The following is a 27,577-nucleotide window of genomic DNA, read 5'->3' as shown; positions in this document are numbered from 1 at the left end:
AGATTAATGCTCAGCAGGTTGTTGGTATGCTTTTTGAGATACTCTGACCATGGTTCAGAGACTGACTAGATAGTGCGGCAAGAGGCATCTGGGCTGCAGCCTGGGGCTTCCTGTTGAAAGTGCTGACCTTTGGGTTGCCCCAGGCATGGTGCAGCCGATGTTCCAGGTTGTAGAGTGAATACTCAAAACTTTTTGCTGATCAATTGTTTTCAGTTGTGAAAGTGGACGATGTATTTTTGGCAGAGATTGTTGACCAGACTCATACACCTTTCATATGTGTGACACATACAAAACCATTCACAACACCAGCCGCGGGCCCAGCACATTACAACACTCACACCAGCAGACAGCAGACAGCGCCATTCAAGGGCCCATCACTTTCACACACCCACATTCCTGACATAGCAACCACACCAGCTCACACCAGCTCACAGATTGTGTTAAGTGGCGTTTGGCTAGCAGTGTGTGTAGTGACCAGCAGCTAGTCGCTACTCACACACCGCCAGCCAAGCACCAGTCCACGTACACCGCCAGCCAAGCTCCAGTCCACGCACATCGCCAGCCTCGCGCCAGTCCACGGACACTGGCAGCCCACGGACACCACCAGCCAAGCGCCAGTACAAACACACTGCCAGCCAAGCGGCAGTACAAACACACCGCCAGCCAAGCGCCAGTACAAATACACCGCCAACCAAGCACCAGTACAAATACACCCTCAGCCAAGCGCCAATCAAAACACACCGCCAGCCCAGCACCAGTCCACACACACTCCAAGCCAAGCGCCAGTCCACGCACACCGCCAGCCATGCGCCAGTCCATGCACACCGCCAGCCAAGCGCCAGACCACGCACACTGCCATCACATTTAGAATTTTTTTTATATAAATAAGAAAACACAAACAAATTGCAAATAGATACAAATCTACTAACACAAAATCTGAATACACTACAGAAATGCCAACCTTGAAACTGAACAAAAAATATTAAACAATAGAGGCCAGGCTGTTCACTTTACCACTCATGGATGCTCCCAAACATTATTTTGCGTGTGGTACATTCTAAAAAAGGCAGGCACACATAACCCAGGGTAAGAAGGACAGTCGGGGCAGTACATACGAGTCTCCTTCCGCGCACCTCTTTGCCAACAGACTCTACATCTCTTACTGGGAAAGTCTTTTGAGGGAGTGGGAGGAATGGGATCAGGAAAGTGGCGATCTTTCAATCTAGCAACATCCTCCACCACTCCAACTCTAGGAACACTTGCCTGTTCCACTAAAACAAGGCATCCTATTACAGACTCTTGAAGCTTAGCAAAAGTCATCTTTGACTCATGACAAGAATCCTGGAATACAACAAAAGCATTGAAGGTTGCCAAGTGGAAAAGATGGATGGCCAACTTCTTATACCAAATGTAAGCCTTACAAAGAGCAGTGTAAGGTTCCAACCTCTGATCTACTATGTCAACACCACCCATGTGCCTATTATAGTCTAAAATGCACACAGGTTTGCTCACTTAAGCATTGTGACCCCAAACAGTCACAGGTGAAGTGCTTTCATCATGGATGATAGTCAGCATGTAGACATCTCTCCTGTCTGAAAACTTCACAGCTAGAAGCTCCTCGCAACGCACTGCACTGTCCCCGCACAAGCTTTTGCCAAACAAGTTATTTTGGGAAACCTTTACGATTAGAGCGGATTGTGCCACAAGCAGCAGTGTCCACTTTGGTCAATTCCGTAAACCACCGCACACCAGTGTAGAAGTTATCTACATATAAATGGTGGCCTTTGTTAAAAAATCCTCTACCAAGTTCCCACACAATTTTCTCAGTCACTCCAAAAGTGGACGGACAACAAGGGGGGTTAATCCTGGATTCCTTACCGGTGTGCACCCTGAAATTAGAGACATATCCAGTCTCACTATCACACAGCATAAACAGCTTAATTCCATAGCATGTCCTCTTACTAGGATCTCAGAAAATCGATCAACTAAATGATCAATAACAGGCCGAATCTTAAAACGACGGTCACAATCAGGATAACCTCGTGCCAACACTAAATCCTTATCAACAAAATGCATCATCCGAAGCAGAAGCAAATACCTATCACGACTCATGACTGCCGGAAATATAGCTGTTGCCATCAAGGGACAAGTAGACCAATATGAATACATTGTTGGCATCCTTAGCAAGCCCATCAAAAAAGTTAAACCCAAGAACTTCTTCATCTCTTCCAGATTTGTGGGAGTCCACCGGGTAGCTCTAGAGTGGGGCTTAAGGCTGGCACTGTTGTCCCTCAAAAACGGGTTGGTATACAAATTAGTCTGGACTCCCCCGGGTGTCTAGTTTCCAGAAATGTGTGGGTTTGGTACGTTTCCATACATGGCTGCCAAGCCTCGTGACAAATTCTCATGGGACCCCCCTTGCAAAACCAGGTTGGTTTGTTATAGGTAATTTTGATGTCGCCTCAATAGGTTTTGGGGCCTTGCCTGTCGCGGGTCCTTGACCCACCCACAGGAGTGAGGTACCATTTTTATTGGGAGACCTTGAGGAATGCGGCGTGGGTGGAAATTTGTGGATCCACACAGATTCCAGAACTTTCCACCACAGAAATATGAGAAAAATGTGTTTTTTTGGACAATTTTTTAGGTGATTCTGGGTAACAGAACCTGATGAGCGGCAGTCAAGTCACCCCATCCTGGATTCCCCTGGGTGTCTAGTTTAAAAAAATGTATAGGCTTGCTAGGTTTCCCTAAGTCATTTTTCACTGTGAAATTGTGGTGTGTCCATGTTGCGTTTTGCGCAGTTTCCTGTCGCGGGCACTATGCCTACCCACACAGGTGAGGTACCATTTTTCTCGGAAGACCTTCGGTGAACACTGGGTGGGTCGGAAATTTGTGGATCCATGCAGATTCCAGCACTTTCCGCCACAGAAATGTGAGGAAAATATGTTTTTGGGGACAATTCTTTAAGTTTGCAAGGGATTCTGGGTAACAGAACCTGGTGAGAGGAAGTCAAGTCACCCCATCCTGGATTTCCCTGGGTGTCTAGTGTTAAAAAATGTATTGTTTTGCTAGGTTTCCCTAGGTGCCGGCAGAGCTATGGTTCAAAAACTACAGCTAGGCACTTTGCCAAAAAGGGTCATTTTTCACTGTGAAATTATGGTGTGTCCATGTAGCGTTTTGCGCCATTTCCTGTCAAGGCACCATGCCTACCACACAAGTGAGGTACCATTTTTCTCGGGAGACATAGGGTAATTCAGATTTGCAAAGCAACTGTTATTATCTATTGACTTTCGATGCATTTCTGTCTTCCAAATGAAAGACAATGTGTAAAAAAGAAGTCATTTTGAAAAATGACTGATAATTCTCATGCTAGTATGAGTATTCTTCTCTACCGGAGGCTATGGGAGATCCCACCTGCACGTAGCTTCAGATGATCATCACCCAGCTCTGCACCTGGAAGGAGGACCGTTGAACGCAATGTGAGGCTTTCGCTGCTTTCGGCTTTAAGCTTTGCAGCACTGAACAATCTAACGAGCAAGGAATTACCGGCTGGCCCCCGCGGCTGTTATCGGCGGCTGCTGCTCACAGGGGCGAAAGGGAGAGTGACTATCTTCTGTCCTGCTTTCCCGCTTTGACCGCATGTACATGAAGGGGCGAGTTCTGTGAAAGTTTGGTGGAGGACGTGAGGCTTAGGGCACAGAGGAATATTGCTTGCCGCCTCTTGGACCGTGCTAAACAAAGGCTTAACAAGGCGGCAGGGAGGCGTGTGTACTGCTCTGGACTTTCCCGACTTTTGGCCCCGTCACCTCACTCTTCCTTCTTTTCCTGCTTGGCTGCTGTAGGTGATTAGGCACGCTGAGGATGATGTCTGGAGTACTGAGGCTGGCACCTGGAAAGGGGGATTAAAGCAGGACACGGAGGTTGCTTCGTGAAGAGGGTAAAAAAGGAGGAAAAAAAGGGAGGTGGATGCAGCGCCCTGAACATAATAATAAAACAACAGGTAAATGAGGTGAGAAAAAGATACGCAGTAGCTGAGAGGGGGTGCCCTCCTTGTGGATGCTGTGATATTTTCCTCACATGTCTTTTGACTTTTGGCATCTCAGAGAAGTGGGGGGGAAATAGTTAAATAATAATAAGCAATACCCTGCCTAATGTGAAGACACACCTAATACAACTCCAGAGGTGACCGAAGCCAGGTCAGCGATCCTCCCTGCATAATCAGCAGAATATTCAGCAAAATCTTTCCAGTATACCTCCAAGCAAAACTAAGGAGTATCGCATAAGTTATTTACCTTCAGTAACAATATATCTGTAAGAAACAGTCGTAAGTATTAGATTCCTTACCATAGAATATCCCCAGGCGTCAGACTGGATCTGGAAAGTTTTGCGTAGCAGTACCCCTGCGCGTCGGTAGGCATTGTCTGCGGCTCAGCGTATATCGTCAGCGCCGGGATGACGTCGCCGGAGTACTTAGACGCCGCCCTCGCGCGCGGACGACAATTCTTATGCACAGCTTGTCCGCGCCAGAAACGCAGAGCCATGATAAAAACCGACACTGGTGCCATGAAACTAGGGCCCTCAAAGGGATGAACCTTAACCCTACATATTGGTTCGCAGAACGGGGAGGATGGGTGGGGCGGTAAGGAATCTAATACTAACTACTGTTTCTTATAGATATATGGTTACCGAAGGTAAGTAACTTGTGCATCTGAAAGAAAAAGGTTAGTATTAGATTCCTTACCTTAGAATAGATACCCCAGCAATAACAACCCCAGTGGTGGGTCTGCAAACCAATGATTACACCAGAAAGTCCTGGAGAACGGAACGGCCAAAGAAGCCATCTCTCCGGACTTGGCTGTCCAGGCAGTAGTGTCTTGCAAACGTGTGCAGCGAGGCCCATGTAGCAGCTTGACATATGTCCTGCAAGGGGACTCCCCGACCCAGGGCAGTAGTAGCTGCTGTGGCCCAAGTGGAATGGGCACGTAGCCCCACAGGAGGCTCCTTTTTAGCCAGAGAATAGCAAGCCTTGATGCACAAGACGACCGATCGCGAAATGGTTCGTTTGTGCACCGCCGTCCCTTCTTAGCGCCCACGTAACCAACAAAGAGCTGGTCATCCACCTGGAACTGGCGTGTGCGGTCCAGATAGAATGAGAGCGCACGTTTTGGGTCCAGAAGGTGGAGCCTCTCTTCCTCTTTCGAGGGATGTGGGGGCGGAAAGAAGGTGGGCAAGGTGATGGACTGCCCGATGTGGAAAGCTGTGACTATCTTGGGCAGGAAAGAGGGAGGCGTTCTCAAGACAACTTTGTCTCGCTGGACAGAAAGGAAAGGAGGCTTGGAAGAAAGAGCCTGGAGCTCACTCACTCTCCTGGCAGAGGTGATGGCAACCAGGAATGCAGTCTTAAGAGTGAGAAGACGAAGAAGGCAATTGTGAAGTGGCTCAAAAGGAGCGCACATCAAATAAGTCAAAACAAGGTTCAAGTCCCACTGATTCAGAAAAGGGGGTGGTGATGGACAGAGTATCTGAATTAAACAGAACACTCATACCCAGTCAACAGATCAGGGCTTGATCCATCACCGTTTTTAAGCTCACTGCACCATCCCAGCTCAGAAACTGGCTACATGCAAATTAGTCTGTCCCTGCCCCAGTGCATCATGGGAACAGGGCAGACCAAACTACCCAGCCAATTCTTATACTGGAAAGGAAACAAGCTTCCGGGGACCGGTTTCTGGCATTACAGCCGTCTTCGGCCCGACTTGCTTGAATCCTGATGATGCAGTGAGCAAGGGACTCATATCTGAGTATACCCTTCCACGCTTATGGTGGACAAAACGATTCAGAAAAGGGGGTGGTGATGGACAGAGTATCTGAATTAAACAGAACGCTCGTACCCAGTCAACAGATCAGGGCTTGATCCGTCACCGTTTTTCAGCTCACTGCACCATCCCAGCTCAGAACCTGGCTACATGCAAATTAGTCTGTCTCTGGCCCAGTGCATCATGGGAACAGGGCAGACCAAACTACCACACCAATTCTTATACTGGAAAGGAAACAAGCTTCCGGGGACCGGTTTCTGGCATTACAGCCGTCTTCGGCCCGGCTTGCTTGAATCCTGATGATGCAGTGAGCAAGGCACTCACATCTGAGTATACCCTTCCACGCTTATGGTGGACAAAACGATTCAGAAAAGGGGGTGGTGATGGACAGAGCATCTGAATTAAACAGAACACTCGTACCCAGTCAACAGATCAAAGCTTGATCCATCACCGTTTTTTAGCTCACTGCACCATCCCAGCTCAGAACCTGGCTACATGCAAATTCGTCTGTCCCTGGCCCAGTGCATCATGGGAACAGGGCAGACCAAACTACCAAGCCAATTCTTATACTGGAAAGGAAACAAGCTTCTTTTCCTTTCCAGTATAAGAATTGGCTCTCCCCACTGCTGAAAGAGACCTTGCGCCACATCCGAGTTCAGACGCCATTCGTGATCCATCATGCACCGACGGCTGAGTTCGTCCGCTGTGGCGTTCAGGGAACCTGCCAGGTGTTGAACCACCAGGGTCACGCCCTGCCATTGCCAGAGGCGCAGAGCGTCCTGGTAGAGGGTCCACGACCCCACCCCGCCCTGTTTGTTGGAGTACCACATGGCGGTGGTGTTGTTCGTGAACACCTGCACTACACTTCCCCGGACAGAGGGGAGGAATGCTTTCAGTGCAATTCGGATTGCCCGCAGCTCAGGAAGGTTGATGTGGAGCCGGTACTCCGCCGGAGACCAGAGGCCTCTGATCTCCGCCTCTCCCATGTGGCTCCCCCAACCTTGGAGGGATGCGTCCCTCACAACTACGTGCTCCGGTTGGGGTAGGGAGGGGGATCTGCCGCTGACCAAATCGCGGTCCGTGAACCACCACTGCAACTGTCTCGCAGGGCCCTCCGAGATCAGGACATGGTCGGACAGGTTGCCCTGATGCTGGGCCCACTGAAACTTCAGGTCCCACTGCAGAGCCCGCATCCGCCACCGAGCGTGATGCACCAGAAGGATGCAGGAGGCCATCAGTCCCAGAAGCGGCAGTGTCAACCTGACCGAGACTCGGGATAAAGGCTGAAAGATCGGAATCAGAACCTGAATATCCCGAACCCGGTGTTCGGGAGGATAAACCCGAAACTACGCTGAGTCCAGAACCGCTCCGATGAAGAGGAGCTTCTGAGAGGGACACAGGTGTGACTTCGGCACATTGATGGAGAACCCCAGCAGGTGCAGGAGATCGGCCGTAGTCTGGAGGTGGCCGACGACTGTCTGGGGCGAGCCCGCCTTCAACAACCAGTCATCTAGATAGGGGAAGACTGACACCCCTAATCTGCGCAGATGAGCTGCGGCCACCGCCATCACTTTCGTGAAGACCCGAGGGGCGCTGGTAAGGCCGAAGGGGAGCACGGTAAACTGAAAGTGCTCGTGGCCTACCGTGAACCACAGGTAACGCCGGTGGGCCGGCAGGACGGAGATGTGAAAATATGCGTCCTGCAAGTCAAACGCTACCATCCAGTCTTCGGGGTCTGGGGCAGCTAAGACCTTAGCCAATGTCAACATCTTGAACTGCTCCTTCCGGAGGAAGCCGTTGACGTTCTGGAGGCCAAAGAGGCGACGGCCATCAAACGGCATGTCCATGAGGGTGTTCTGGACATCTGCCGAGAAGTTGGCGGACCTCAACCAGGCGTGGCGATGAACCGCCACCGTCGTGGAAATCGCCCTGCCTAGCGCGTCCGTTGTATCCAGCCCACATCGGATGGAATACTGTGCCGCATCTCGACCCTCCGCAAGGGCTTGGGCGAGTTTTACCCGGGCCTCCTCCGGGCATTGTGGCAGCACGTCCGTGACCGTGTCCCACAGATAGTGGGTGTAACGGCCCAAGAGGCAAGCGGTGTTGACTGACCGCAACCCCAAACTAAAGGAGGAGAACAATTTCTTCCCAAATTGCTAGTACCTCTTGGATTCACAATCATGGGGAGCAGACGGGAATGTGTTCTGGGAGTTAGAGGCCTGGGTAACCAGGCTCTCAGGGTGGGGTGGGTGGACAAGAAGCAAGGGTCGCCCGGAGCCAGGCGGTGGCATCTGGCCACGTTCCGATCTACAGGAGGACCTGTAGCGGGCTTGGACCAAGTGCCCAACAGAGCGTCCGTAAGGGCCTCATTAAAGGGCAGCAGAGGCTCAGCCGAGCTTAGCAGCGGTTTAAGGACCTCGGTGAGGAGATAAGTCCTCACGGCCGCGACGGGAAGTTCAAGAGCCAAGGCCTTGGCCGCCCTCGTCTGCACCACACTATAAGCAGCTCCCTCCTCCGTTGCCACGGTAGGAGGGGAGACAAAGCCAGTATCGGGCAAAGTGTCCAAACCACTAGCATCCCCAAGTTCCGTTGTCCAGCCCTGAAATGACTGGCGCTCACGTGCCAGAGGGTCCTCAGACCCCTCCCAATCTCCCTCGTCCTCCATCTCCTGGTAGTCAGGGGCAAAAGACAGGGCCGGGTCATTGAAGAATTGCTCTACTCTCGACGTCGAATGCGGCGTTGATGGATGCCGCTCCGACGTCGGACCCGGATCGAGGGAAGGACCGGGGACGACGTCGCCCGAAGGCGGCGTCGGGGGAGACACCCTGGGGGTCGGCACCAGCGGAGGGGTTGTGAGGTCTGAGGAAATATGAATTTTTATGATCAATTGTGTCCCCTATCTTAGACCCCAACGACTCCGTGTACGCGCTACAAGTACATGTATGTTCCCTCCACTTCCAGATATGAAGACGCAAATACATTTGCGTCCAACGTTAACATGTCCTCTTTCAGATCCACCATGAATGGGTCGAATATTCCGTTCCTAAGTATGCCTTGCCAACGTCTTTATGTGGTGTACTTTACACGTTTTTCAGCTCTGGCGAAGTAGGCCCTGAATTCTGCCATCGAGCCTTTTCCTGCCTTCTACCTCTGAATGTTTCAGCCGGGGCCTGCATCTGTATCCGTGACCTTTGTCTTACTCCCTGCACGGCTAACGGTGCCTGGCTCAGCCTGCCGGCCCGCCAAGACTGTATTCAGCCTTCAAGTTATCTGCTCCGCTCCTCGAAAAATACATTCCTGTCTAGTAGTTCAAGTAAACATCCTTCCAGCTGCAGAGCAAAGGGCCCGGCCTCACTGTCTCCGTGCAAGTAATTCATAGCTCCTGTTACCATGGTAGGCCCATGCCCCCTCGCATCTCATGCAGACACGTAGACGCTTATACACGCACTCACAGTTAGTATAGAATAGCCTCTGCCCGAGAGACCTTTCCTTCCAGATAATATAGTTCCTTAAACACGAGATATTAGATACGATTTGGGATTAGGTTGATCTGACATCCCAGACTTCTGTCTCCTCATGTAGGGCTAAATGTCAAGTCCCCTTCACCCTCCAGTTACACGTCAATCACACGTCATGCTGCCTGCGCGCGCATCTCTGCCATGTATTTCTGCTGACACTGCAGGATTCTCCTATGGATCCACCCACTTGTGACATCTTCTTAATGACGTTTCTAGTACACGCCTTCATGCACGCCTATTGTAACGCCTTTTCATTACGTATGTGTACCCTTATCTCTCCTCTCAGCTGTTACGCCTTCTGCATCTGTCTTTACTGTAATGCATTGACTATATATACGAATAACTGTCAATAAAGTATTGTCTGTCAGTCCCTTCCCGAACCTACGTGGTGACGGAATGGTATGCTACCTTGGTTCGAACCAATACCAATTCCTTTTTAAGGAATAAAACCCCTTTATAAACCTCAAATATCACGGATTTTGCCTCTTCTTTTTGACTGAGTTATTCTTATTGAACTTTACCGCATAAATTAAGTATAGGTAATTTAAATTTACCACAGGTCGACCGGCGATGACCTGGATCCGGGCCCGGATCCAGTGGGGCCTTGCAGCGTCAGGACCGAAGTCGCCGACGGCCAAAGCACCTGACATGCCGGGGCCGAAGCCACCGGCTTGCGAGGGGACCCATACGACCCGGCGGGGCCCGAAGGCACCTCCGCAGGGGCCGTCGGAGTGCGATTTCTCATGGCCATGAGGAATGCGTCGATCTCCTCCGGCGTCGCATTCAGCCCAGGGACCGGCAGGTATGGAGCTGGCTGCGACGCCTGTGGCTCCGGCGGAGCCGCGAGGGCGGTGTCACCCGAACCCCCGGCCGCATCGCGCGAGCGTCGGGGCGAGCCGGAAGAGCGGTGACGCCTCTTCGACTTCTTGTGCCTCTTACCTGAGGACTTGGAGCCCGATGAGTGGTGTTGACTCGTCGAGCTGCGACGACTGTGGCCCCACGACCAGTCCCTCAGCCTCCTCCTGGACCAGGACCGTGAGCGGCGCGGGCCGACTGCCAGAGCTCGAGGCGCTTACGGGACTGCTCCCGTCTAGCCTTCGACGTCAAGGCCCGACAGTTGGGGCATGACTTGTCATCATGGTCGGCCCCAAGGCAATACAGGCACCGGCGGTGGGGGTCGGTAACCAACATCAGTCGGTTGCAGTCGGCGCAGGGTTTGAACCCAAGCATCCCTACCGGCACCGAGAGACTCGAAGAGATCAAAAAGGACCGAAAAAGTTAGTCAAAAAGTGACTAAAGTAGTACTGCTTTTTCCACATCTGCTCTTGTTGGTGCGGAAAAAAGAAGAACTGACGTCAGCGCGCGAGGGCGGCATCTTAGTACTCCGGCGACGTCATCCCGGCGCCAACAACGCCGACTACGGACGCGGAGCCGCGGACGACACCTACTGACGCGCTGGGGTACTGCTACGCAAAACTTTCCGGATCCAGTCTGACGCCTGGGGATATTCTAAGGTAAGGAATCTAATACTAACCTGTTTCTTTCAGATCCATGGTTCAAAACCCCAAGGTATTTCAACTTCAGTCTCAGTCTCTACTCTCTGTGCTGCAGCAGGCTTCTAAGCAAGCCTCCAAGCATGACAGTCACAGTGCTAACTATGCACAGATTCCCCAGTTTCAGCCTGTCGCAGCTACAACCCTCTCCTGCAACGACCGTCTTGGAACCTGTTAGACTGGGACCCGGAGGGTCGGCCGAGTACAGGGGGAGAGGCCTCCGGTGAGGGCCGTCTCCGGCGATCGTATAGACAAGTAACTTCCCCCCCACAGATGGACACCACACAAGGATGAGTTCAACACACTTTATATAAGAATCTTGAGGCAAGGTGATGAACGATACAGTGGGGTCAGGACACGAGGATCCTCCCAATTCTAGTCTCTATAGGGGAAAGGGGTAGCGGGACAGTCTTAGTACCGGTCCGGTACAGGTGCGGCAAGAGGGAAGCTCACAATCCTCGAGCTTGGGGGTCCGCAAAGATGTACCGCGGCAGCAGGCTAGGACGATGGTTCACAGCGAGGAGGGCCGTGGCAGCGCCAGCAGGCTAGGACGATGGTTCACAACGAGGAGGGCCGCGGCAGCGCCAGCAGGCTAGGACGATGGTTCACAACAAGGAGGGCCGCGGCAGCGCCAGCAGGCTTCGGAGATGGTTCACAAGAAAGGGCCGCGGCAGCGCCAGCAGGCTTCGAGGATGGTGCACGACGAGAAAGGCCGCGGCAGCGCCAGCAGGCCAAGACGATGGTTCACATTGAAGAGGGCCACGGCAGCGCCAGCAGGCTTCGGAGATGGTTCACAAGAAAGGGCTGCGGCAGCGCCAGCAGGCCTCCAAGGATGAGTTCCTCACGGTGTCTCTCGACTCCAAGATACAACTGCCTTCCTGCTCTGGAGCTGCCCCAGCTATAGGTCTGGTCTCCTTTGATGTCCGGACCCTCGCACTTGGGAGGTTGGGAGGTCCGGGATGAGGGAGTCCAGACACCCAGCAGGGGGGTGGAGCCAGCGCCCGGGGAGGCCGGGGGCGATCGACACCTGGTGGAGGGGAGCCATTGACACTCCTTCTCCCATTGACCTGCCAAGTGGTCTCTTCACCTCCTGGGTGGATGGTGGTGCCTCGATGTCGGGGCCTGGCCAGGACCAGGGTTGGGGTCGAGCCGAGGCCACGCAGCCTTGTTCTGTAGTGTCCAAAAGATAGCGGCTGGGCCGGGGCAGTGGTGCTGACGGGGGCCCGGGCCAGCCGATACTGGGGTGTTCGGGGGCTGGAGTTCCGTTGTGGACGGGTCGTGGGTTGCCCCGGTGGGTTGCCGGGATGGTTCTTGTCTTGGATACAGGGAGAGCAGGGGTCCGGGCCCCGTCATGCGGGGAGGGAGCGGGCCTTCCACGAGGCCTGTCCAACAGAACCTCCTCTGCTCTTTCATCCACTTACAAATTCACTACCCCTAGTTCCATTATCATCAGAAGGGGGTGAAGAGTCTGCAAACGGGGATGGCCCTACTTTTCAGTGCGATATTAAAGGCATGCTCAATCTTATTCTTGATGAGATCACGGAAAAGGCCACACAAGCAACGGAAATTGCTGCACTGCATGCCCGCCCATCCAAAATTGAAGTAGTAATGTAATGTAATGTAATGTAATATAAATATGCACTTTTATAGCGCGACTGTCACTCCAGGGAGCATCTTGGCGCTTGTAGCCCGTAGCCTAGGTGGAAGGCCGGTAGTGGGGGCCCTGCAATCCAGACTTCAGGAGGTTGAAACGAGAATCTCACAGTTAGAGGACCAGATGACCTCTATGCAGCAGCAGGTTTTAGGGGACAAAAAACAAAAGAATCTGCTGGAAGTGAAATTCGAGGTACTAGAGAATCATTCACGGTGGACCAATCTACGGCTGGTTGGGGTTCCTGAGGGATGTGAAGGGTCTCAGCCAGTAAAATGGGTCGAGTCGTTTATAAAAGAGATAGTTCTTCCTGAATTTTCAGGGGATCTTACGATCACTCGCGCCCACATAATTCCAGCACAGCCTTTTCCCAACTCTAAACTGACCAGAACTATCCTAGTGCATTTTTCAGATTATCGTCAGAAGGAGCAGATTCTAACCAGGGCAATACAGAAGAAGCAATTTTCATCCTGAGAGGTCCCAAGCTGCCGCATTTTCTCAGATATGAGTGCATCAGCAGCACATCGCAGAAAAGAGTTTGTCAAGCCCCTCTATCTGCTTAAAGCACAGTGAGCCCAAGCAGGCATTGCCCAACAGTCAAAACTTTGAGTTCTGGTTCATGGCAAGTTCCACATAATAACAAGTCTAGATGATGCTCAGGAACTTTTGCAACAAATCATGAAGGATACGTAAAGGGATTAGTCTAGTTGATGTGTAGTACGTTTCTGCTGCTGGTCTTGGGTTTGTTTTCTTTTTTTGTTGGTTGTCTTTATTTTTTTCCAGGGTGGACGGGCGATCTTTCATACCAGGGTGCAACAGCATGGCACCTAATATCAAGGGCCCAAATCTTGGGCAGGCAGGGGGTAAGGCGGGCAATGCCCCAATTGACAGTAGAGGGGAGAGTCACTGGGTTCCAAGGTGGGTCGAGGTCTGGGCACAGAGGGTGGGTGGTGGTTCAGAAAAAGAAAATGGGCAGAATTATTTATGATGGTTTGGAATAAAGCAACTGCGCTGTATTTAAAATGTCATCTTAGTATGAAGGGTATGCCTACTGACGTTGTTGAACCAAAGTAATTGTCCTGGATAATAATCTCCGTATTTTCTCGATCAATGTAAATGGCATCCTGAATAAGCGAAAGTATGGTGGCTTGATGAGATGGTTGGCAGCATTTTCGCCCCAAATCCTGTTCCTGAAGGAAACTCATCTTAAAACTACTACTACTAGCCAAATTTGTTTATCCCTAAGGCTTTCTCTAAAGCCTATTTTGCTTCAGCCCAGGCAGCAATAAGGGGGATGGCTATTTACTTTGGTGGTGGGATAAATAGGGAAATTATCCAAATCCAAAGAGATCCATTTGGAAGATGGATCTGGATAGTTGCGAAGGTGGAGGGCAATATGCAAAATTTTGTCAATTATTACGTACCTGTGATAGATGATTGTGTGGCCCTTAAAAATATAAATGATAAAGCCAGAACAGTGGAGGGCCCAATTATTTTAGGGGGAGATTTTAATTTTATATAAGATTTGCAATTAGATACTTCAAATAAGGTAAAGAAACAGATGAAGCCCGAGACTAAAAAGTTGATTGATATCATGAAACAGGATTATCAATTGGTAGATCCTTGGCGAAGGGCCCATGGTCTGACTAAACAGTTTACCTATTATTGTAGGCAATTCAAATCCGCTTCATGGATTGATTTCTTTCTGGTCAAACGCTCCCTGAGCTGCTTGAATACGGAAATCTAGGCCAACTCTTTCTCAGATCACTCTCTACTAAAATATGAAATTAATTTAGCACTGGGAGATAGAGAAAAATCCAAGTGGCAGATGGATAGACTTCTCTTGACCAATCAACATTGGATAACGAGCACTTGATAATGGATAAGGGAGTTTTTAAGATTAACAGGGGCACTGCGAGGCCTATCTCAGTTTGGGGGGCGTTTAAGGCCTCAGTACGAGGTCACATGATTGCTTCTATTGTGGAACGAGCCAGAGAGCGTAAAACTCATATAAAAGAATTTCTGGAAGCCGTCGATCTAGCCTTGGCAAAAAAGAGTGCTTCCTCTGGGAGGGGATGTCGAGCTGGGGAGGAACTAACTAAGACCAAACAGGAACTGAGGGAGTTTTTTAATATGGAAGAAATTAGTAGTTCAAGAGCATACCAGCAGAGAGTGTATGAAGAAAGCCAGATGGTAGGAAAATTACTGGCATGGTCTACCAGAGCCAAGCAAGAAGAGACGGTAATTGATGAAGTGGTAATACCTGGGTCACAGATAATAGCTTCTTAAAAAGATAGAATAGGGAACATTTTTGCAGATCATTATAAGGATCTATATTCTAATGATTACCAGATATTCAAATAAGCTATTCACCGCTACTTCGACAATTGAATTCTCCCTCAGCTTTCTACAGGTCAGAAAGAGGCTCTAATGGCGGACATTTCAGTAGAAGAAATCTCTAGGACTTTGGCCTCAATGCCTTGAGGTAAGGCTTGTGGGAATGACGGCCTTCCGATTTAATTCTATAAGGCTTTCTATGAAGAGTTAGTTCCATTCCTGCAGGAGCTATTCAATCATGTTAAAACAGGAGGCAATGTTCCTGCGACCTTTAAAGAATCCACAATAGTTAGCTTTGTTAAGAAAGATAAAGAACCAAGGGAGGTCGGCTCTTATAGGCCAATGAGCATCTTAAACTGTGATTATAAACTTGTGATGAAAATCTGGGCTAGTCGATTCACCTCTGCTGCACAACATGCAATTCATAAAGATCAATCAGGCTTGATAGCAGGAAGGTCAATGTCATCAAACACCTGCTATTTAATACAAGCAATTGATTATTTTAATACCCATCAAACTCCTGCAATAATAATGATGGTTGATGCTCAGAAGGCATTTGATCTTGTGAACTGAAGTGCATTATTTTATGGACTTGAAAGGTTGGGTTTCCAGCACAAACTATTACTATGCTCCAGAATATTTATCAAGGAGCTCAGGCTCAGATTAGGAATAATTCGAAATCGGCAGGTAAAATTGATATTAGACGCGGGACCCGCTAGTGCTGCCCCTTGTTGCCAGTTTTATTTACTTTCTTTATCGAACCCCTAGCCATCAGGATTTGGGATAATTTAGATATAAAAACTCCAATAGAGGGAATGTCAAAAATAAACTTATTTGCAGATGACGTTATACTTTATTTTGAACCAGAGAAACAAAGTATTGATAGGATTTTGAGGGAGTTCGCTGATTTTAAGGCGATAGGAGGATATAAAATCAATCATAAAAAAACTGAAGTACTGGTGTTAAATGCCTGCTGTAATTTTCTCCCAGACGATTTAAAACAACAAGCAGATTCTTCGGAGCCGATTCGTATCTGGGAATCTATGTTTCAAATAACTATACAGATTTGTTTAGACTGAATTATGAAGCCACACTCTATAAAATTAAAGATCTTTTGGAAAAGTGGATTCTTCTTCCCTTACTCGGATAGGCCGGGTTGCGCTAATAAAGATGTCAGTACTACCCTTACTAATTTTTGTTTTTTCTAACATACCGATTAAAGTCAATGCAGTTTATTTTAGAGAATTGGAAAAAGTATTTCGCCAGTTTATCTGGAACAAAAAGACGCCAAGGTTAAAATTAACAATCGTTCAACTCAATACTAGCTGGGGTGGGTTGGCTCTCCCTCATATTCGTACCTATTATGAAGCAACATTTATGGACATAGTAGTTTGTCTGCTTGATAACAGGGGATCTTTGGATAGCTTTTTCCTAGGCAAGATGACTCATGAAGCCGGAACTCACCTTCTAGTTTTATTAAAAACATCAAAGCTTCCTAAAAAAGTAAGGTACAAGACTCTTCTAGTTCTCTCTAATAGGCTCCAGAAATTGTATTCTCAAAAGGCCCAATCTACGGGGGTTGAGTATCTGGTCTTGACAGAGGCCAGATGTCTGGGCCTTTACATCCGTAATGGTCATACTAAACATTTGGAATCAAAAGGTTTTAAAGAACGAAGCCACTTTATAACAGGATGCAGATGCAGATGTATTAACGGGAGGAGTTTGAGGCCAGATGCGGTATTCAGAGCAGGTTACTTTTTTTTAGCTTTTTCAGATTAAATCATTGATAAATAAATATATACCATCAGGAAATTTAGGGACTCCGTCGGTTCTTGCTGCCATGTTTAAAACTAAATTGCGAGGCATAGGGAATTGGTATAGGATTTTTCTAAATGAATGGGAGCCCTTAGTCGTTTCTAATTTTCTCGAAAAAATAAAACCCAAACTGCTCTGCAATTTTTCAGTTGGAGAGTGGTAGACTATTTCTCAACATGGCAGCAAGGCTCTGAGAGCCGCAAGTTTTAAGAGAATGTCGCTCCTGTCATGCTGGATGGCCTATTATACCCCTTACGCTCTTCATAAAATATATCCTGAGTTTGAAAATAAGTGTTTCCGCTGCCAGCAGGTTGGAGAGGGCGGTTGGTTTCATATCTTTTGCACATGTTCAAATTTCCTCCAGTTCTGGCAGACAATTTGTGCTCGCTCTTGGAACCATTATACAACCCGAGCCGGAGCTTGTAGTGTTTGGCCTGTTAAAACAGAATCTAAACCAGGTTTTAACAAGAGGTGGGCAAATGTTTTTATCAATCTCTTTTTTGGTTGCACGCTCACTGATTCTCCAGAATTAGAAAATTATCAGAACCCAAACCTTCCTCGAATGGTATAAAAAAATGAAACAAGTACGAACTTATGGAGAAGCCTATGCAAAAAGGGCGGGAGCTAGTAGAAAATTTATATCAGTTTGGAAATAGCTGGATCAAATGGAAAGAGATCTCCAGGGGTAACATCTTTATTTGACTTTTTTCCACTTGAAGCACTCTCACTTTGACATCTCCTTTTTGAATTAAGACATAAATGGACAAGGACTTTTAGGGATATTATGTTTGTTAGCTACATGCTATTTATAGGCACTTGGACTTTCCTTTATATGAAGTGATTTCGCTTAAAATGTCATTGCTCTGTGATGAACTTTCTCTTTTTTTGTAAGAAAAAATATTGTATAGCATAGACTGAAACTTGATGTAATAGAAATGATTTTTAGGGCTTATAGATTCAATGGTTCTTCTGCCTTTTAGCACCTGCACTTTAGTGGATACGAAACAATCTTTTTCAATGCTATAATATTTATTATGTATATATAATGCTTTTTCTAAGTAACAGGATACCTAAGGATGAACTGTATTTGTCGGATTTATTGCATTTTAGCATTTGCACTTTAGTCCATTTGTACTCTAGTCCATATGAAATGATTCTTTCCCAGGTTAGAATAACTTGTGATGAGGACTGCTTTCCTCTGTCAAATTGCCTTTTTTCTCTCTGTTATTAATTCTGCTCAATAAAAAAAGTTTAAAAATATAAAAAATAGTATGAGTATTCCCAATTTTAGAAATGTGCAAATATATACTGTTTCTAAACTCTATATTTTGATCCCATTTCAGAAATACATAGGAGTCTTTCATACTGAATTTTCCATGTATACATTTTCCCACAATAATTGCTATATACCCGGTGCATAATAAAAAACCATTGCAAGACACTGCTCAGTTTTTGGCTCTGGGTTCGTCGGGTTCTTGGTGAGCCTACAAGTCATATATATTCCCACAACCAGTAAGGTCCAGTGGTTGTAACGGTATATTGCTTTCAAAGCGCCATCATAATTAGAGGAAGTTACAGGTGAAAACGTTGACACAAAAGGCTGTTTTTTTCAACTAATTTTCAATTTTTCCTATATTTAACTGTTAATTTCTATAAAGAAGCCTTGATGGATTTACACAAATGACCCCTTGCTGAATTCAGAATTGTGTCTACTTTTCTAAAATGTATAGCTTTCCAGGATCCGTTATTGCTTTCATACCCATTTATACAATTAACTGGAAAGAGGTTGAAAGCACAAAAAATAGCAAAAATAGGATATGTCCCAGAAAAATGCCAAAACTGTGTAAAAAATTTTGGTTTTCTGACAAAGGTTTGTCATTCCCTAAAAGCTGGGAAAATGGTTATTTTAGCCCCACAAACCCATTTTTGATACCATTTGCAGGGGAAAAAACAGACTCTTTCATTTGCAGCACTTTTTCCCAGAAAAAAACAAATTGTGCTGTATTTTGGCTAATTCCTGGGTCCCCTCCAGGGGAATCCACAAACTCTGTGTACCTTTACAATCCCCATGATGTTGGAAGAAAAGGACTGTCAAAGAGGAGGATGTAGTCAGGGTAGGGGCACACCTGCGGACATTGCTAAATTAGCATAAGTTAATATATGCTTGGCCGCCATTCTGCCGTTTTTGCACACGTTACTTCATGACACATTTCTCGTAAACACTTTGCTTGCTCGCTTTCACATGAGAACTGTCTGCATTTTATATATTTGGTTTGAACACTCTGCTCCTCGTCTGCACAGCGTGTTCAAGGTCGAAAAACAATGAGCTCTGTTGAACTGCTTTGGTCAGTCCCACGTCCATAGCCATAACATAGAAATCTGGTGCTTTTAATATTGCCTTGCATGCATGTTAACACACTTGGAGAAACACTTTTCAGTATAGAGGAGCTGTGCTTGTCCGGAGATGTAAATTCCTGCATCTGAACTCGGAGGAATGGGGTTTCCCTGTCCAAGCCTGGAGGTCTTCTATAAATTATAATAAACTAGCTTATAGCAAGGGGAGTGTGGCAAGGCGCTGTAGTTCTGTTTTCACTATCATTATAATATGATTTCCCTTTTTTTCTATATGGAATAGTAACTATGCTGATTTGCTTGATGTTATGCATTTTGCTGCTAGTATTGGCTCGAGTAATGCATAATAGAGTACGTTAGTTAAAATAAACATTTTAAACTATTCTTTGACTCCATTTACTCATGTTGTGGACAAGTATGAGAGTTTGTACAAAAGAGTGTTCTTGCTCCCACGTATTCTGAGAGGGACGGAGTAGCATGTTCTAGGATGTCTAATCATTGGTAGCTTTGCTGTAGTTCGGAGAACGAATGAGATACTATAGCTAGTCGAATAGGGGTTCTGGGCACCGATGTGGGTATTTTGGTACACCACTACACACTGAGGTCCTGGCCTCCTGGACATAGTTCTGTATATGTGCAGAATCCATGCAACAATCCCTTGGTCCAAGTCCCATCCACCGTTGCAGTTCGCATTCCACTTTCTTAATATATGGCTTGGTCTCCCCCTGGAGACCACTGTATTTTGTGCTACTTACCTGATTGCGTTTAAAGTCTCGGATGATATTGGCACTGATATTGTGTTGTTATAAATAGACTTTTTTTTAACACTATGTAGTTTCCTTTCATCTAAATTCTGTCAGGACTGGAGGCGAGGATTATACCTTCTTTCTGCGCTTTAATCGAAAAGCAGCATATTCCAAGATTAACAAAGACTACGTTTCCCATGAACCACAGGGAAAAGTAGCAGAGCAAAAACACATGTTAACAGCCAATCATGTTAGGGCAACAATGTCTAATCAGGTGTTTCCTAGCCCAACATAGTCCTCTGTTAGGGTCACTTCGCCCTCTTTTAGTGTCCCTTCGCCCTCTTTTGTTGCGCGAAGTCAGCCATCGAAACCACTTCAGTCATCCTGTTTGTTCACATCAGAACCTGCAAACAAAAGGGACACATTACAAACTGAGCCGTAACTACTATAACCTCCAACTGAAGCATCAAACAGTTAACACAGCAGAGCAAGACTATCCCATCCAATTATACATCAAAGCAAATTACTGGTTTATACCGGTGTGTAGGAAGGGGGAGGCTCTAGTTGGCGCAGTGCAACACTAGCGACAAGCAGGGACTCTCTCTTCCTCGTCAGGGCTGAGGGTTACCTTCCAGACAACCTCTGCTTACCCTCTAGGTAGTGTGGCTTAAGCAGTCGTAGGCTAATCTTTGGGGCACATAGGGTTAAACACTTGCAATATTACACCCTCACAACCAACCCACCACACAATGAGACCAAACTGTATTCTGTAAAAATATATATCTTTATATAAATTTCAAGCAGGCTTGTGGATACAGTTATCAAACTTTCAAATAGCGGTTCCAAGTTACTTAGTTCAAGTTGCCACAGTTCTTTCCAGCAATAAGCGTTCTTTAGGGCCTTCTGCCCAGTTTAACAAAGTTCTTGTGGAGCAGGCGGCTTCCAGGGGAGCTGTCCCACGTCGCGTTGCCTTCCCGGGGTCGCTGTTCGTTGCGGCTCTCAGCCGAGCAGTTCACGGGTCATCCGGGGCAGCGGTGTTCTGTGGCGGGGTCCTTCCTTCGGCGTTCTCTCCAACCCTGGAGGCGACGACTGCTGTGGTGGCAGCCGGTGGCAGTACGGTCCCCAAGTGCAGGACGTACCCAGCCAAGGGCCGGTTGTAGCTATGCGCTCACAGCGGGGCTGTCGGGCAGGATACCGACCAGAGGGGGGTTCTCACAGGCGGTTGTCCGTCTTCGCAGGTGGATCGACGGCTCGAGGCACAGTCAATTCGGGAGCTTGGACCGGACGGGTCCTCCTTTACTTTGCTCTAGGTTTCCCGGTGCAGAGGCGGTCACGGTGTTCAGGCCAGCGGCGGCTGGACCTCACTTTGGTCTCGCTGTTGCTTTGGGGCGCCAGTCACGGTGTTCGGGAGGATGTCGATGCCTTGGATTACGGGGAGCGTGGCAGGGATGCCCAGCGCTCCCAAACTCCTCTGCCAGTACTGCAGCGATAGCAGCACACACAGTCGCTTTCTTCAGGGTGTAGCGCCCACTGGTCCTGGGGCGCTGGTCAGGGGGCAAGTTCAGCAGCAAGCCCTTGGAGATAGTTTCAGCAGAGTTTGGCACAACGTCTTGTCAAGCAAAAGTCTTCTCGCAGTCTTTCCTTTTTCCTCTCCTTCGGCAGCAAGGCACCAGACACAGGCAAGAGACAACACTCTTCCTTGTCCTTCACGGTCCTTCTCGTCGGGCAGAGTTCCTTCTGTAGCCCAAACCGGATCTAACTCTCAAGGAGCAGGGCTCCTTCTTTTATACGGTATTTCTTTTGTTCTCGCAGGCCAGGGGGGCCTTTGCATAGCCACTTTCAGTCCTTGAGTACCCTGGTGGGTGTACTCCGGCTTCTGCTTTCAGTGTGAGGGGCAGGCGCATCAGACGCCCCACAGGAGGTGGAGCCAGCATTGTGCGGACAGGGGCAGCCAGAGTACCTTGTTGATGGGGCTTCGCCCTTCCTGGGCCAGGTGTCGGCTGAGTCATCAGTCGCTCCCCAGGAGGGTGGAGCCAGCATTGTGGTGGCAGAGCACAGCAAGATCCAGAGTCAAGAGCCACTCCTACCTCCCACTAAGGTGTAATCTGCGCATTCACCACCTGTCATCCCCCAGCCCTGTCACTCACACATCCCAGACAGTCAGATACACATACCAGCAGAGGCGGGCTGAAATGGTTAGGCAAGCAAATGCTAACTTTCCAAAAGTAGCTTTTGCAAACACAGGATACTAAAATAAACTTGACTACAAGAAATATTTTATCATCCTGAGTTCAGGCATACTAAACACGACTCGCTACCATGCTCCTTGAGTCTGCTGGGATTATAGGGTGTAATAATTCCAGCAGCTCAGTCTGGCCTAATGGAAGCAGGTAGCCTTGAATAGTGAAATACGATTTTGGTTGTAAGTCACTACTAGGACATGCCACACACATCAGGGCCTGTCCTACCTTACACCTACAACGCACCCTGCCCGTAGGCCAACCATAGGGGTGACTTATATGTAGTCAAGGGAAGGTTCAGGGGCTCGCAAGTGGGTGCACTTGCCCAGCTAGCGTGACAGTACGAGACCGCACGCGGGTTCTGCGGTCGCAGTCCCCAGACACATCTTTACGGCTGCTTCGGTGGGTGGCGCAACCAGCGCTGCAGGCCCACTAGCAGTATTGGCATCTACAAGCCCCGGCACTCCTAGTGCACTTTACTAGGGACTAACAGTAGATCCAATGAACCAATCATGGATACCAATCGCATGTACAATTTACAGTAGGGAGCACTTGCACTGCGGCACGGGTCGGCCGTGGCGCAGTGCCCTGAGTATCGGAAAACCAGCAAAACATCGGAGGCACATCAGCAAAAAGTGGAAGGGAAACTCACGCCAAGGTGCCAGGTCTAACACGGTGTAACTAGTTTTTCGATGTGATTATGTGGATACTTAATTTAATCCTGTCCGTTTTGTTTATTAATTGTCTTTCCGCTTTTGTGTAGCAAGCACAAGATTTTCTTACCTTATATCTGTGCTTCTTCGGCATTTTAAGCCAATAGCACACACATGCCATTGTTTTAGTTTGCTATACACTCCCATTAAGCATCCTGTTTGTCACTTGCATCAGAACTCTTATCATGATTATCAGCGTCACCATCTTTTGTAGACTTAAAATTAGCACCCAGACAGAAAACAGAACATGTTCTTAACCACATGCTGTTCCATTTCACAGTTTGTTGCGATATTCCAGACAATGGTCAAAAGTCTTTTGCTGCTTAACATACATACATCCACCTTCAGCAAAGGAAATGCACTTTACTCTATGTTTTTGAGAACTTTTGCTGGCCCCATAGTGCAGCATAACATATTATTATTAATCAAACACAGCAGAACAGTTGACATTATTTACAAGTGGTCCACTTTAATTATTTTTTTTATGTAACTTTCTAAGTACAAGGTACTCGAATTCCTAAAATTTATAAATGACACGCTTTTCACTTTGCGAACCTATTAATTAGGTTTACCAACTGTTTATTCCCCCAGGGGTTTTTTGTGAGCTTTCCCTAGACTTTTGAGTTTTGGGAAACATAATTTATTTTTAGTAGTGAGTGTACCACGCACCTGAGTTAAAAAAAATATAGATTTTGGTGCCTTTTTAATATGTTCCTAACTTTCAATGTAGAGTAACGTGCGGTTCCAATATTAAAAAATATCCAGTTTACAGTACATTTTATATTAATTGCATTTTTTTCCATCCCTTCTTACCTCTGAAATCATGCATCAATATTTTTCTCAGATATGAACAGATGGTCATGATGTCACCTTATAGGAAGGGGCGTGGCTTAGGCGCTGATGTAGACAGAGGCGAGCTCTGGAGCTCCGGAGCGGCTGCCCTCCACAAATAACGATCCTGACCAGCAATCCTGTGACCCAGCGCCACAATCCGTACATGAAGGTCCGGTGCCCCTTTTGAGCGCTACCGCCGAGTGCGGCGGAGGCGAGAAGGGGCCAAGAAACAGGGTCACATACCTCCCTCCCTGCTCGTTGTAACTTCAGGCGGCAAGATGGCGACAGCGATCGGCGAGACTGGCGCCAGGCAGTGAGGGGGACTATCGAGTCCCGTGGCCGCACCGGAGGAGCTGGGACCCTGCCACCGAGACCAGAGGAGAGACTGTTGCTCCTGTTTGTGGCTGCGGTGAGGAGGCGTCGCAAACCGGCGGGCGGGGGCCATACAACTACATCTGTTTCGCCCCGGCTGCCTGGCCCTAAGATGGCGTAACCAAAACTGGGTCTGGGCTCACGGGCAATAAGGACAAGCCTCACTAACAACTGAAAAACCAAAACGAGCACAAATATTGCCAATTACTTCTTTGTGGGGCTACTAGTGACCACTCGACCTACCGGGCTAAACAGGAAATCTCAGGACGCTTTTTTCAGTCCAGAATAAATCAATTATTTTTAATCTCAAGTTTCAACAAAACATATTTAGAAAAGATTTCATAAAATTAGAAAACATTGCCTACTTCACTCCAAATTCTCTCATACAAAAACACAATCATTCACTCAACCATACAATCTATACAAGACATGAAATAGCTATACATCAGTTGATACAAAAGTTATTTACAACTCAAATTAATACAACACAGCATAGGAACAAATTTAAATTTTTACAATATTTTCCCTGGGCCCACCATCCCAGGGAACGGGACTACTCTTTCTTTTCTGCTATTCATGAGCTGCATGTCAGATTGGACGCGGTCTTGTGCTCCCCGGACGTTCATATGCAGGTTACGACAAGTGAATACCTAGCCAGAACGACCTCTGATCACAACCCCCTACTGGTGGCCTTGAATTGGGTTCGGGTTAGAACGGCGATTCCTAATTGGCGTGTTAGGCCGGAGGCCCGGGAAGGCCAGGTCTTCCGAACCACCATAGGCACAGCCATAGGGGAGTACTTCCAGCTCAATGCGAGCACCTCCTCCAGTCTGCATAATGAATGGGACGCGTTTAAAGCGATGATCCGCGGGCGGTGCATTGGAGAGGCGGTGGGTGTTCGCAGAACTCTATTGAGAGAGGTACAGGGGGCGGAACAACTGCTTCGGGACAAGGAACGAGAAAGACCGGGGCGGAAAGATGTCCAGGAGGAGCTACTAAGGGCAAAGGAGGAGCTGGCCAAACAAGTGGAGAGGCTGAGATGTTTTGATTATAAGGTCTACATGGTGCGAGCGCATGCGGAACGCGATAAGTCAGGGGCGCTCCTGGCCTGGTTAGCGAATCCGGCCCGCAGGGGCACACCGATCCTTGAGCTAGGAGACGAGGGGGGAACATCCCACTTTGGGCAGCAGGCAATCAACATGCAATTCCTAGATAACTACTCCACGCTGTATCATAGCGCGCTAGACCCCAGGGACCTGGAGGACGGGGATTTCCTAGATATAGAATTACCGCAGATTGAAGCGGAGGAGGCAGAAAGCCCAGTGGAAGTGGGCGAGGTCTGGAGTGCCCTTAAACGCATGGCTAAGAACAAAACCCCAGGCACTGACGGGTTCCCGTCAGAGTTTTATGTCGCTTATATTGATGTACTGGCCCCACAGCTGGTTTCTCTCTACAATCGATCAAAACAGGTTGGTTATTTGCCCACCTCGACGAGAGAGGCGGTGATTGTCCCGCTCCTTAAACCGGGGAAACTGGAGTGGGATCGTACAGCGCATCGCCCCCTCGCGATGTTAAACATTGATTATAAGGTACTGAGTGGCATATTGGCACATCGCCTGATGGTGCACATGACGACCCTGGTACTTGAGAACCAATCTGGTTTCATCCCCACCCGAACACGGAGGCGAATATTAGGAGGCTGTGTCAACTACTGCAGGCGTCGGAGGCTGGGGGTGAAGAGGCATGTGTGCTATCCATTGACATCAAAAAGACCTTTGATAGCCTAGAGTGGCAATACTTTTTTCGGGTTTTGAGGGCCTTTGGCCTGGGTGAGGGGTTTGTGGCATGGACGCAGATCCTATACTCCAATTCTACAGCCAGAGTCCGGACGGGGGGTTGATTTGGGCAGTGTGTGCGGTGGGTAGGGGAACAAGGCAGGGCTGCCCACTATCTCCCCTCCTTTTTGCCCTAGCAATGGAGCCCCTAGCGGTACGTGCACGGAGGGGGGAACACTACAGGGGCCTAGAGGTGCTGGGTCGAATGCACCATATTACCCTATACGCCGACAACTTACTGATGTTCCTTACCGATAACATTGGCGCGCTCCGTGGAGCTCGGCAACTGCTGGAGAGATTGGGAAGGGTGGCGGGACTCAGGGTTAACTGGGCCAAGACCTGGCTGTTTCCGAAGCGGGGTGACTGTGGTGCTCCCCCTGAGGGGCTGGATGTGAGATGGGAAGGTAGCTGTTTACCGTACTTGGGGGTGCGGATTTACCATGACGCAGCCGATTTATTTGAAGGCAACATAAGCCGGGCCCTGCGAAACCCCAAGAATAACCTGGGCTTCTGGGGGTCATTACCCTTGTCGGTCGCGGGGCGTGTGGCACTACTGCACAAGTTACTACTTGTGCAACGATATATCTGTAAGAAACATTAGTTAGTGATAGATTCCTTACCTTAGAATATTCCCAGGCGTCAGACTGGATCCGGAAACTTTTGCGTAGCAGTACCCTTGCGCGTCGGTAGGCGTCGTCTGCGGCTCCGCGTCCATCATCGGTAGGGGTGGGCGGCCAGCTACGCTCCGTGCACGGAGTGTGCGTAGTGCCGCCTACTCCGCATTTTGCGGAGCGGGCGTAGCCAGGCGGCACTACGCACGCTCCGCAGACGGAGCGTAGCTGGCCGCCACCCGCCTCCCTCCCGCCCTCACTAAATACTTTAAATGAAAAGTTTAAATTAATTAAAACGCACTTATCTTGCCCCCCGCTGCCCGCCGCGTCCCCGGGGCTCGCTATCTTCATTGTTCCGTCTTGTTTACTAATGCGCATGCGCGGGCGGCCGCGCATGTGCATTTCTCACGAGAAAATGCGCATGCGCGGCCGCCCGCGCATGCGCATTAGTAAACAAGACGGAACAATGAAGATAGCGAGCCACGGGGACGCGGCGGGCAGCGGCGGGCAAGGTAAGTGCGTTTTAATTAATTTAAACTTAATTTAAAGTATTTAGGGAGGGCGGGAGGGAGGTGGGTGGCGGCCAGTGGTGCGTGCGTAGTGGGGCTACGCGGAGTGCGGAGGTGGGCGTAGTTTCTCGCCCACTTCGCGTAGCTCCGCGAAGCCCCACTACGCCCACTACGCCCAGGGCTAATCATCGGCGTCGTGGGCGCCGTGATGACGTCGTCGGAGTACTTAGACGCCGTCTCCGCGTGCTGACGTCAGTTCTTAGACACAGCTTTTCCGTGCCAGAAACGCAGAGCTATGCCAAAAACCAACACTGGTGCCATGAAACTAGGGCCCTGAAAGGGGATGACCTTAACCCTAGATATCAGTTCGCAGAACGGGGAGGATGGGTGGGTCGGTAAGGAATCTATCACTAACTAATGTCTCTTACAGATATATTGTTACACAAGTAGTAACTTGTGCATCTGAAAGAGACACGTTAGTGATAGATTCCTTACCTTAGAATAGATACCCCAGCAATACCAACCCCGTGGTGGTGGGTCTGCGAACCAATAATCACACCAGAAAGTCCTGGAGGACGGAACGGCCAAAGTAGCCATCCCTCCGGACTTGACTGTCCAGGCAATAATGTTGTGCGAACGTGTGCAGCAAGGCCCACGTAGCCGCCTGGCAAATGT

The 27,577-nt window shown here is 48.6% G+C and overlaps 1 protein-coding gene across 2 annotated transcripts in view; it reads right to left on the bottom strand.

Annotated features, from left to right (window-relative positions):
* Window positions 1-19,920: 19,920 nt before the first annotated feature.
* Window positions 19,921-27,577, bottom strand: part of LOC147706848 (exportin-5-like) — a 1,626,836-nt gene continuing 1,619,179 nt past the window's right edge. For both annotated transcript variants that reach the window (XM_086926008.1, XM_086926007.1), the window contains one exon: window positions 19,921-20,192. In XM_086926008.1, coding sequence (XP_086782134.1) covers window positions 20,181-20,192 — 12 coding nt within the window. In that variant the 3' untranslated portion in view covers window positions 19,921-20,180. The remainder of the gene's footprint in view (window positions 20,193-27,577) is intronic.

The sequence above is a fragment of the Lissotriton vulgaris genome, chromosome 6 (genome assembly GCF_964263255.1).
Source record: "Lissotriton vulgaris chromosome 6, aLisVul1.2, whole genome shotgun sequence".
In the NCBI taxonomy this organism is placed as follows: Eukaryota; Metazoa; Chordata; class Amphibia; order Caudata; family Salamandridae; genus Lissotriton; species Lissotriton vulgaris.
This window is presented reverse-complemented; position numbering and strand designations above follow the sequence as displayed.